Source organism: Periophthalmus magnuspinnatus, chromosome 9 (assembly GCF_009829125.3).
Source record: "Periophthalmus magnuspinnatus isolate fPerMag1 chromosome 9, fPerMag1.2.pri, whole genome shotgun sequence".
Lineage (NCBI taxonomy): Eukaryota > Metazoa > Chordata > Actinopteri > Gobiiformes > Gobiidae > Periophthalmus > Periophthalmus magnuspinnatus.
In genome coordinates, this window is record NC_047134.1 from 32,077,001 (window position 1) to 32,089,526 (window position 12,526).

At 39.6% G+C, this 12,526-nt stretch overlaps 1 protein-coding gene across 1 annotated transcript; it reads right to left on the minus strand.

Moving 5' to 3' along the window:
• Positions 1-1,068: 1,068 nt before the first annotated feature.
• tcima (transcriptional and immune response regulator a) lies at positions 1,069-2,030 on the minus strand. Its single transcript, XM_033972736.2, has one exon. It carries the CDS (start codon positions 1,943-1,945, stop codon positions 1,640-1,642), a length of 306 nt encoding a protein of 101 aa, XP_033828627.1. The 5' UTR covers positions 1,946-2,030; the 3' UTR covers positions 1,069-1,639.
• Between the last annotated feature and the right edge of the window lie 10,496 nt (positions 2,031-12,526).

Here is a 12,526-nt window from a genome sequence, read left to right on the forward strand (position 1 = left end):
AGTTAATTTGTTCTGTCAAAGAAAACGCTGAACTCTGTGCCAAATTTTGTTTCTTGCCGATACAGCAGCGATATTAACCAATCACCATCTGGAATTTGACACTTAATCGTGCGTCCAGAATTATTAGGACATTGCCATAGCGATTAACAGTTTCAAATTAAGTATTATATATATACCAGGAAGCTGAAGCCCATGAGTAGTAACACCATTTTTTGTATTGTATTTTTTGATATAGTAATAGCTGCAGTGATAGTAATTTTAGTAGCTCTCGGCCTAGTAGTAGTTGTAGTAGTAGTAGTATAATGAAAGCACCTGTTATAATTTAGTAACAGGTGTGGAAAACAGCATCTTGTAGTACTTAGTAGTAGCTCTAGTAGTAGTAGCATTATCATTAAGTACTGTTAATGTAGTAACAACCTCTACTATCACTTATTCCTATTATTTTATCACAGATCACTATAGCTTCAATGGGCTAAAACTTGCTGAATATGCATTTTCAATATGTTCAACTTTCCCTCCTCCTTTGCCAAGTTATTCACCTCCCTGCATCTTATTTACAGCAGAGGCCTAATTTGGGTCAAGGGGGGTCCCCATTTGCATCATCAACTTTTATCTCTATCCAGCCACAGTTGCTAAGGGCTACTACTGGATTGAATAATACTTACTGGCCTGACCTGATAAGTTGTTTTGGAAAATATGATTCACTTGGCCCCTTTTGACCCCCCCCACAACATCTGTTTTTGACCCTATGACCTTTAGATAAGGACAAGCTCTTTATCATAATATGAACTTGCAAGTGACTGTCAATATTTGGTTACATTAAAAGAATTACTTATGAAATCTTCTCTTGACCCCCTTTGACCCATACAACATCTGTTTTTGATCATCTTTGGCCTTTGGATGAGGATAAGCTTATTAGCATGTCAGCTTTCAAATTACTGACAAAAATTAGGTTAAAATTCTGCATTTAAAGAAATAACTGTGAAATCGTCTACATTTTATTTAATGCATTAGTTGTGCGTAAAAGGTGGTGCATGGCGCGTGGCAATAAGGAGAGGAAAGAGTATATTTTGTACACAAGTTAATAATTTATTGTAAAAAAAAAACAACATTAGGAACGTATCATCAAAACATATTGTGCTTGTATGACAACAATAGACGCACACTAGTGGTCATCTTTACTTCTTCATTAAACAGAGAAGGCATATTTCGAAATTATGCAAAATAAAAACTAATATTAATAGTGGTACAAAACGTCTTTTACGTCGGCACTGCGTGGGAATGAGTCTGTGCATATTCCAACAGTCACAGTAAATATCTTCGCGTGCACACACAGCCTCACGTGCATCCACAGTTTTGAGGATTCAAGTTTTGAAGGCAATCTCGTAGTAGTATATCCCTTCATGTTACGCGCTGGTCCGGTCGCATCTGCACGGCACCGCGCGTATCCACCACTTTGCGCATTTGGAGAGGTCTTTTTTACGCACACGGCATGGCCCCATTCACTGCCATCCGCGCGTAACCAACCAGCAGTTCACCCTTTTACGCATTCAGGTGACATCCCCGTAGTATCGAAACGGGGGCAGAAAGTTCGTCTCAACATCCAGCTCCTATAGGATCTTCTGGCACCACCGTTCGTTCATCGTATTTTGAGCAGCTGACGAAGCATGCCGGCGATCTGCAGAAATTTGTCCTTTTTGCGCTGTTTCAAAGCCATCAGCGCCCTTGACGTCTCCTCCGGGTCGTGGGAGTAGGAGAAGATGCTCCGTACGCGCTCCTCCGCCTTCATGTCGCCCGTCTTCTGGAACAGGCGCATCACCGATTCTTGGTTCACGTTCTCGAAGATGTTGCCCACGGCTTTCTTGCGATGCGCCGTGTCGAAGCGGTTGCCGTACGCGGAGGGGGTGACGCGTCGGGACTCGTGGTAGCTGGCGTAGGTTGACATGTTTGACTCGACGGGGCTCTCGTTGTGTCGGGAGACGTTTCAGTTTTTTGTCTCTGGTTATGCGTAAAAGGCGCGGAGAGCCCGGGGAGAGCGTAGAGAATGGAGCAGAGAAAGCAGAGCGGTGCGTTTTATAGGGGCAAGAGCGCACGGGGAAAGCCTCTGCCACAGCTGATGTCATCTCCCTCTAAGCTCCGCCCACTCCAGGGATCTGCTCCAATCAGTAAACCCCTAGTGCACAGAGCCACTGTAGCTGAGGTAAAATATATTCATTGTTTTGCAGCGCAGAGAGTAGCGGAGACAAAGGAGACTGGGGGGTGTAAAAAAAGATTTGTTTACCATTTACAGAGCTACATTATATATAGATAAGAATAGCACTGTTAAGATACTAAAATTCCAAACTCGATTATGATACTAAGGAATAGACTTGATACTTAAAATGATCATTAAAAACACTCTTTATTTAGACAAAAGAATGTGATTTTCAACATTAAATGGTAGTATCCATCCATTTTCTTCCGCTTATCCGGGGCCGGGTCGTGGGGGCAGCAGTCGACCCGGGTGGTAATTTCTTTTATATTCCCATGTGGCTTTATATCTGTAATCCCTCTGTGGTCCAGGTAGCTCCATAGTGGTCCATTCTGGTCTATCTGGTCTTATACTTATTCTGACACAGCTAAAGATGATTATAAAGTTATTCTGGAAATGTTTGTTTCTGTCTTGTGACTTTTTAGTATCAATACCTGCGAAAAATTAGTACATAGTTTTGATACTAGTTTTCAAACCTATTATCTGATTTTCGACACAGCTGACAACTCTACTAGTAGTCCACCTGTCTGCGTCTTTGGGTCAACAAAAGGTGGTCCAAAATTGCATCATCAACTCTTATCTTGTTATATAAGGTCTATTACTGATACTTACTGGTCTAACTTGATAACCTTTACTTGACCCCTTTTGATCCCTACACTGTCTGTGTTTGACCCCATGACCTTAGGATAGGGACAAGTGCTTTATCAACCTAGATACAAACAGGCCAAAACCCAGTAATAAACGAAGACTAAGCAAGAACTAACCCAGATTGTAACCAAGAGTAAACCAGGACTCAGCCAAGTCAAACCCAGCACTAAACCAGTTCTAAACCAGGACTAAATCAGGTCTAAATAAGGACCAAACCAGAAGAAAGCCAAGACTGAACTAGCTTGATCTAAACCAGGGGTGTCCAACCTATAGTCCAAGGGCCAAATGTGGGCCTCAGACTAATTTTTATTGTTCCGTAGGCCTAAGGCAGTAATTTAGTAATTCTACCGTTATAACCTCAATAACATTTTATTGTATTGTGATACGGACATTGTGAAAAGCCATGTTTCAAGCCTTATTAAAGTCACTGTGGCTCTGAGAAAACTACACAAAACATCCATCTGAATGATCCACTGTACTGAGGACCGGTCTGGGCTTCTGCTTCAAATACGTTACAAAATGCGGCCCTCTGTGAAAAAAAGTTTGGACACAGCTGAGCTAAATCAAGATTGGACCAGCGCAAAACCAAATCTAAGCCAGGACCAACGCAGCACTAAACCAGATCTAAACCAGGACCAACGCAGCACTAAACCAGATCTAAACCAGGACCAACGCAGCACTAAAACAGGACTAAACAGGGCCAACAGACTTTATTGTTCTGAAGTTTTAGCCCAGAACTTTAATGCTTTTATATTCAACCACTCCATAACACAAAACACTTTCAAACGTTTTTATTTTAAATTTAATGAACATGATCCGTGCCCACAGATATGAGGTTCAAGTGAGCTTTAATTTACAAGAATTCTAATTCTGATTTAGCATTGAAACTGGCATTTGGGTTGCCAGTTTCAATGCTGAAATCCAGTTGGTTTAAATCTAAAAGGACTCTCTTTGATCTAAATGGTCACTATCTAAACCCCAGCACCTGTAGCCAATCATGAATCAGTGCTAGTGCAGCCTCTGCAGCTCAGGGAGTGAATTCTGGAGGTTCTGAGCTTTAGCATGAGGCCTGTCCATAAACTGAGAATAAGAACATTTAAGGCACCAGCAGCTCAAATGTTCTCTGCTCTGGTTAGTCGTCCCTGATGAAGCCTTCTGATTAGGCCTGTCACAATAACACATTTTAAAGGTTGATTTAATGCTGAAGAAGGTATAGACAATAAATGGTAATAGTAAATAAAAGTATTTAATCAGTTTTATAAATAGTATAATAACACACTTAAGCAGTTAGTTAAGTGCATTTGTAAATCCTTCACTATTAAAAATGTATCCATCACAATTATTTACCCATCAAGAATGTTTGTTCCATCTATCATTTATTAAAGTGGATATATTTATTATTGAGACAGTAAGCAGGTCCCCTCTTGAAAATGGATCATTATAAACAAGTTAAGAGTCCTCCTTCAGGCCTGAGTCCACGCCTTATAAGGAGACAGGAAGTCAGGGACAGCCAACCAGGAAGTGCTTGTTTTTGTGTTTCTTTGGTAAGTGAAGTAGCTCAGTGGAATCCCCGGCATGTGGCGCTGGCTTTCAGTTACAATAAGAACAATGCACAAATTTCAACTGAAACAATAAAAGGCAAAACTCAAGGACAACTTTCCAGCTAACCAAGACTGGCACAGGATGCATGTGTGTGGAGATGGTACAAGTCATGTTGAAAGAAAGCAGCGACAAACATGCAAAAATTCTAACTATGTTCCAGCTTTTTCTTTCCTGTAAATAACAAACTGGCACCTCGAAAGCAGTCTTTCACCATCAACGGGATGTTTGCCGTCGGCTCTAAGGTGGAGTTCACCATAACAGAGCCAGAAGTTATAACTATCGCTAGCTGCCTGGGATCCAGAATACACACTCCAGTACTTTATGAAGATATGAGTCTGGTCACCGATGAATCTCCCAGAGTTCAAAGGGCTGGGGTTGACAGGTGGATTAGCCAATCAGGGACATGCATGGTCCGTCAACAACAAAACAAATATGGCTGCTTACGAGGAAAGGAACAAAATAACACAGGGGACTGAAAAACATGTTCTGCAGTTCAGTTAATCTGATGCTGCGTTCAGATCAGGGAGTCAAAAACAGGACAAACACCTCCGACGTGCATCATGGACACCATGGACGCACATCAGAGAAAAATATTTGATGCGCGTCCAGGGCATCTGTTGCGCTAATCTAATGGCGAGTGCCATTAGATGTTTTGTTTTCCCGGTATCTTTGTCAACAATGCAGACCAGGTTGAGAGAGTGTCTTTAGTGTATTTATTACATAAAACCCATCAATGGAGTCAATCGTCTCAGAGTGTCTGGGTCTGTGATTGACCTTTATGCTAGCCGGTGTGCCCGGCATAATTAAATTGCCGCTAGTTTGTTGCGGATCTCTTTCTACTTCCGAATAGTGACATCACTAAATCACTGCAGTGCAGTCTCTCGCTAACGGATATACACATAGTTTAGTAGCAAAATAGTTGATTTAGTGTGTTTAATATGATGGATTACCAACATGTATGGAATAGACACAACTTGATGCATGTTTTGAAAGTGCAGTTGTCAGATAACTTAAATGTTTATGTTGTGACAGGTCACTCCCTCAGGCTGCACACTGAACAAAGCCTATGTTTGTAGAGCAGTCAAACAGGTGGAGGACAGCATTGTTCTGACGCAGCCCCTGAGCGGACAATGTGTCGCCAGGAGATATACATGTGTCTGAGGTAGCACTTCTGCCCGGCGACAGAACATGTCACTGGCGGAATAATAGGCTATACATGACTTTTATGAGAGCTAACACAAAGGCTACAAGAGAAGTGTGATCGGTGCGCTCTTTTTCTTGCGCCTTTTTTATTTCATCCTTCAGCCCCTGTCCTGAACTTTCTTTTACGAGCCATTACATTATTTGATGACACTTATATGATGTTAAAGCACAAAGATCTTTCCCCCCTTTATTTTAAGTTTGAGTACTTTGCTTCAGATTCACTGAAATAAACGTGGTCGGGCTATAGTAGTTTAAGCTTAAGTATCTTCCAGTACTAGCAGATATTACTGATGACATGTATATTTTAAACAGTAAATATTATATAAAATATAGACCTAATAACTAAAGATAAAGATGTTAGCTTCAGTTTGTGCAGTGTCTCCCGCCCTTCACATGTAGCTTTGGTGCGTTGACTCCTACTCTTGTTCGTTATTCACTTTTAATCATAACAAAAAGGTACTAAATTTAACCACAGGGGCAGAGCTCGGGGTTGAAAGTTGTGTTAGCGTCTGCATGGGAGCATCCGGCTGTATAGACATGTCACTCCTAACACAGATAAAACCAGTTCAAACTTCCCTTTTTGAGTAACATTATGTAAGCTAGCATTTCCTCCACAGTCTGAAAATAGTGCTGAGATAGGAGAAGGCTAAGGTTTGATTAGCAGTGTCAAAGTGGAGCAGGCGGATTTTAAACAACTGTTCCTGAACCAAGACCATAAAAGTAGTGACTGGCAAACTGCAGGATAGACTTGTTCTAAACGTATTCTTATGTTCAACTAAAATGGGAAAACCAGGACTAAACCATTTCATACTAATGGACAGACTTTGGGGCCTAGAAAAACTGGTACTACCTTTTCACAAAACTATTCAAGTCAAGTTTGACCCCCACCTCCTTCTTTCACAAAACCTTTCCAAAAGAAACACAAGCACATCATCCCCATCCTTCACTCTGCACTGTCTTCTTCTTCACCTCCTTATCGAGTACAACGTCCTCCTGCACACCCACCACTGTCTCCACGGTGACGCCTCCACCTATTTCACAGATCTGCTCACACCACACAGCTCAGCCAGGCCCCAGTCAGAAGAGCAGCACCGTCTGCTCCCACCCAGGACACGGCTCAAAGTCATGGGAGACAGGGCCTTTGAGGCTGCTGCTCCCCATCTGTGGAGCCCTGAAGTGGCCTGGTAAGGCTCCTGGTGGACACTTTTAAGAATAGTCTCAAAACCTTCCTTTTTTGAAAAAAGCATATCCCTCCTAATTTTACTTTGTCTATAGATATTTTTAGTGTTGTTGTTTATCTTTTCCTGTAGCACTTTGAGATCTGTATTCAAATGTAGAGTGCATTATAAATAAAACCCATTATTATTATTATTATTATTATTATTATTATTATTATTATTATTATTATTATTATTATTATTATTATTACTATTACTATTATTATTATCGTCATTATTGTTATTATTGTTATTATTGTTGTTGTTATTATTATTATTATTATTATTATTATTGAGAGGCTGAGGAGGCTGGTGGTTCTGCTGAGGTGAAGAGCAGACAGAGGAGTGGATGGGGGGATAGCAGTTTGTTCACCAACCTGAATGCCAGAAAATCAATTCTTGCACCAAGTTTTATTGTTGTGTCTTTAGGCAAGACTCTAGTATGAATATAGTTATGTGATTGCTGGTGGTCAGTTAGGGTTGTGCCGCAAATTGGCATGTGTATATTTTCTTTGTACTACTGTTAAATCTGTTGTTATTTAGCCATGAATGTTTGAATTAATAACTTAAGTACTAAAGTGTTTCATTCCTCCATTTATTGATGGCAGCTCATTTTTTAACAAAGTTGTACATTTAGAATTATGTCTGTGGTGTAAATCTGCTTCAAGTTTATTCAGTATATAATATTGAAATATTAGAGTTTATCATCTATATTTACTTTACCACTGTAGATATTACATTTGGTTTGTAACAAATGAGAACAGCTCATCAATAGATGATGATTGAATTCCTTTATACTGGGACATAAGATATGGCTTAAACAATGGCAACACACTCAGGATATTTTTAGATTTTCTATCGTGCTGTTGCTAACAATACCCCGGTCCAAAAAAAAACCTTTGACAAATTATCCACAGGCTTTGAAGCACTCCACATGTCTAGATATAAAACATTCCTTTATTCAGGGTTTGTACCAGGTCATAGTAACTAATTGAGAGAAGGAGCACTTTTTTCCCAACTTTCAGGAACCAGAGCAGTTTTGCTATCATGGTAAATAAATAAAAACAAAAACTAGCATGCTAACGCGCACTTCCTGACTATCAGACAATGAAACTCTTTATAATTAGATGCAGACAGTACACAGTGGATGTATTCTGACCTCAAGAGCTGCTTAAACAATATAGTATATCTGTACTGGTACAGGGCCTTTAAATTAATCTACAAGTGACTCGTGTATTGGAAAATTTTTAGTATTTACAAAAACAGGAAGGCAAAGCAAAATGAAATGGATGTTATTCATTTGTTTACAGGGCTTTCTACGTATAGCAATGCTTACCAAAAACTAGCCTAAAATAAAGCCAAAACAAAATTAAAGTGCCATGTTTCATTGAGCATTTTGTAATTTGTGCTTCCAGAAACAAACATGTGTGAATATCTGAGGTACTGCTCCACCCACGGGTGCTAATGACAGGTAATAAGCACCCAAGGGCCCTGAGGTCAAACCAGGACTCTGTTTCTCTATAATGGCTAATTATGCTCAACCAGGACTTTACTGGAAACTACGATCCCAATAAACACTCCTTGAGTTACATAAAAATAAATGAGGAAATGTGAGGATGCTAGCTTTTCCCAAGAGACGCGCTAATCGTGCGCTAACAGCGCTACGGGCTAATTTTACCAGAGTTCACAGTAATAGCACTTAGCCTGAGTCAGGAGTCATAGAATATAATGGTGAACTTTGAATGGGTCGAAATTAGCGGTATGTGATAAACTTGAAAAGCAAATTAGCAGCAGGGGACGCTAGTAAAAACTTAAGAAAGTTTAGGTGAGGTACATTCAAAGTATTTCCCAGAAGTGATTTAATTGGTAGTGTTGTAATTACGTTTTACTTTAAGTTAAGTTCAGGAAAGGTGAATGGCTCTAGGTATGTTTGAGGTGTATACAGTATTTTGGAAGTAGTTACTTGTGAGTTAGTATTGTTTTTTAAATTATGTATATGGACATTGAGGCTCGGTGGTTGGAGTTTTTGCTCAATGACCCAAAGGTCATCAGTTCTATTCTAGCTACGACCACAAGCTGTGGTTGTGTCCGTCTTGGGCAAGTCATTGGGTTTCAGGCAGAGGTGGGTAGAGTAGCCAAAGATTGTACTCAAGTAAGAGTAACTTTACCTAAAAAACAATATTACTCAAGTAGAAGTAGAAGTAGTGCTCCAAGAAATTATTAATTAAGAGTGTAATTAGAGGGACAAAATATGAAATAATGCACAAAATCAGTTTTTTTCCAAGGAAAAATGCAACAAACTAAATCATATCTGAAGGAGGTGCAGCTAGAAACACAAATGTTCAAATGATTTTGCTTTGATCAAGCTCCAGTCACTTGCAGACTTACTTTGATTAAAATTTCGATTAACATAAAACTCTGATTCAAATTCTACTCAAGTAGGAGTAAAAGTACAATAAAAAGTAAAAAGTTACTCAAGTAAATGTAACTGAATACTACCCACCTCTGGTTTCAGTAACAAACTTTTTCATTTGGCTGTTTTTGTTCATAGTGAAATGGGAATCTGCAAACCACAATGAAATTCTGCAAACTCAGCCACGACAGCAGAGTCATAAAGAGTAAAAAAATGCACTTCCCTATGTTTACATACAGGCCTAGTCCAGTTTAAATTGGGAACTAAGATTGAGGTGTAGGTAGTTCAAATCTCAAACATCCTAATAACACATGTGTGGAGGCTGATCTGTAACAGTGCAGTCCAACTTACACTAGGCTCACATTAGAAGAGGTGTTCAACTACATGGGGTAATAAACTACAGCCTCTCTACCAAGCACCCACTGGGCCCATGTGGCTTTGGCCTGCTACATTAAAATGAAGTGAAACCTACCAGTGCTTCAATGTGCTGATTAATTTACCAGCTGCATGTAAACGTAGTGGTTGAAATAACTGAAACATACACATTAACCCAGTTGTGTAGATATAACATTGCAAATTAAACTTGGTTATTGTCTTGCATTGCATATAGAGTACACAATTTCATCTTTTAAAACAAAAGAACGTTTAACATTTTGTCCCTGTTGAGTATTAATATGTCCTTTGCGTGTGTCTGTCCTGTCTCTCCCTTTGACCTTGCCCTCCCGCCGGCATGAACAATGGGACTCCTGGCTCCGGCTCTTTCCTCTCTAAACCAGGACTTGGCTCCGGTCCATGGTCCATCCAGGGTCTATCTGTCTGCTCTGGGCCAGGATTGGGGGTTAGATTTCCTGAAGGGCCGGCGTCTGCAGACATGGAGGAGAAGGAGGAGGAGGTAAAGGGTACAAAGGGTCAACAGGTCAGGATTATAAAGAGTCAAGTACTGTGCTTATGTCATGAGGTCCCTTGTAACAGACAGGACCATTTCTGCAAGCAAGAAAAACTTCAGTTGAATATATGTTGCATCCCAGGACAGGACTTCATCATTTTTTTTCCATGAGTTACACTGATGCTTTCTGGACAGTCTACAAAAACCAGGTTGTGCAGCTTTTTCAGTTCTGATACTGATATTGATACCTCTGCCAATAACCAGTGTTAAACGATATCGGTTTAGGAAATGAAAATGGCGCTAATTTCCTTAAAACACAGTTAACTTATTACACAAGAGATCCACTTGTCTTATGTAATTGTTATTTATCTTTTAAATAACTACTGAACAGATTTGTACGAATAAAAGATGCTTGACACAGCAAATTTTTTAGTATCGGTATCGGTGCATCCATATTAAAAACATACTAAAAGAATTACATTAATTTAGTTGTATTTTGTTTTAGTTTTTTGCTTTATTTAATTTTATTTATCCAACTCTTTTGTGGTTTACAAAATCTTCCCTTGAGGAAGAAAATAATTCTGATTTTTATAAGAAAAACATGCATTCTTACTCTGAGCAGACTCACCTCTCCACAGATCTGACTTATAACTTGGGCCTCACCTGCTTGGGCCTCTTAATTTAGATTAATGCCATAACGGGGAACATTCTAGGTATTGCAATAACATCAACATGGAGACAAGCAGGTGGTGGAACGCAGCAGCAGAACCCCAAGCCTCTTCACCTCCACCTGTCTCTAGGTGTGGGGGCCAAAAGCTAAAAACGCTAAAACTTATCTTAGTTTCAACTGTAGTCATAGTAGGTTAGTATTAGTATTTTAAGTATACACATGTACTACTAAAGGGTGTGTGGTTTCAACTTAACTGCGTAAAATGTTGCATAATTGGTCGTTTACCCAAGGCTCCAGTAAACGCTTTTGAATTTACTATTAGGTGGAACTAATGCTTAGTCATTTCAGATAAATAATAGACTACAGGTTTACTCAGCAGAGACATGAGCAGAGACATCAGTGAACCTACTGCGTCAACGTCTGTGGGTTGGGTATGAGATCCACTTCCTGGTTCTTTTGTTTTGTGTACGTGTTACCGTAGCAACAGGGTGTCTACAGCAAACTGTAGGAAACTTGACTGTTATATTTATTGCAGCAATAGAGAAAAGTCCCTGCTCTTATTCAACACATTTCCAGCTTATTGTAATTAAAGAGGAAGAGTGGAGCTGTAGACGTCTGTGCTGTACCTGATTTTAAAAAACAAAAAACAGAACTAGTCCTGTTTGCAGTGGTACAAAGTTATTCCTCACTTACCTTATGAAGTGACGGTACAGCTAACAACTAACAACTACACTTTATGATTATTGGACAGTAAAATGTTTTCTTATTAGATGCAGACACCACACAGCATCCAAAGCTGCTTATGCAACATATCTATACTGAGGAAAGACATTTTGCTCAAATACATGGGGGGAAATGGGGTACGCTGCCTTTAATTACACATTACACAGAAAATAGTAAGTAATATATGTTAATGTTTGAAAATGTCAAGCTTAAAAATCAGTTAGAGTAAATTATGTGAATATTTAGATTACAACCATAGACTGTAAATAAATAGACATATAGCCACCGCTTTGTGAGCCGGGGCGCTCTGGCTCCAATAACACTTTACAATGAAAAACCTCGCTCTGTAACTGCTGCATGTAAGCTGTCAGTGCCCACTCCCTACTAAACCAGCGTGCGGGAGGGAAATGACATTACCCTCGACATCCTTCACTGGCTACTTCGTTGCTATGATACTGGTGATCGGTATTTCAAATATGGAACTCGGCTCCAAATTTTCCCCTTTAACTGCGAGCCCCAATGAGCTTCATTTGACTGGAGTGAAGCATTATGGGGACATCACACTCACTTAGTTCACTTCTTTATACAGTCTATAGTTACAAAGTGCCTAAATGGAGCTTATCATAACTTTTTCAAATAAGATTGTTCCAGTGGTCCAGAAAATAATATTTCTTTAGCCTACTGGGTACAAAAGTACACAAAAGTACTAAGCAAACTTCCTTCTAATACCACAAATTTGTTCCAATATCCCACAGTATGAAATTAATTCATCTATGTTAAGACAAGCCTCCTACTCATGCCTCTATTTCCAAGATGTGACAATGTCATAAATTCTCTCATTGGAATGAACAGAGTAGTAGTACTTAGACACTGATTTTGGGGGAAGGGGTGATGTAAGTGGGAACAAAACGCA

Bases quoted from the DNA above. Each gene is read 5' to 3' on its own strand.
- tcima (XM_033972736.2), bottom strand. From the start codon at position 1,945: ATGTCAACCTACGCCAGCTACCACGAGTCCCGACGCGTCACCCCCTCC.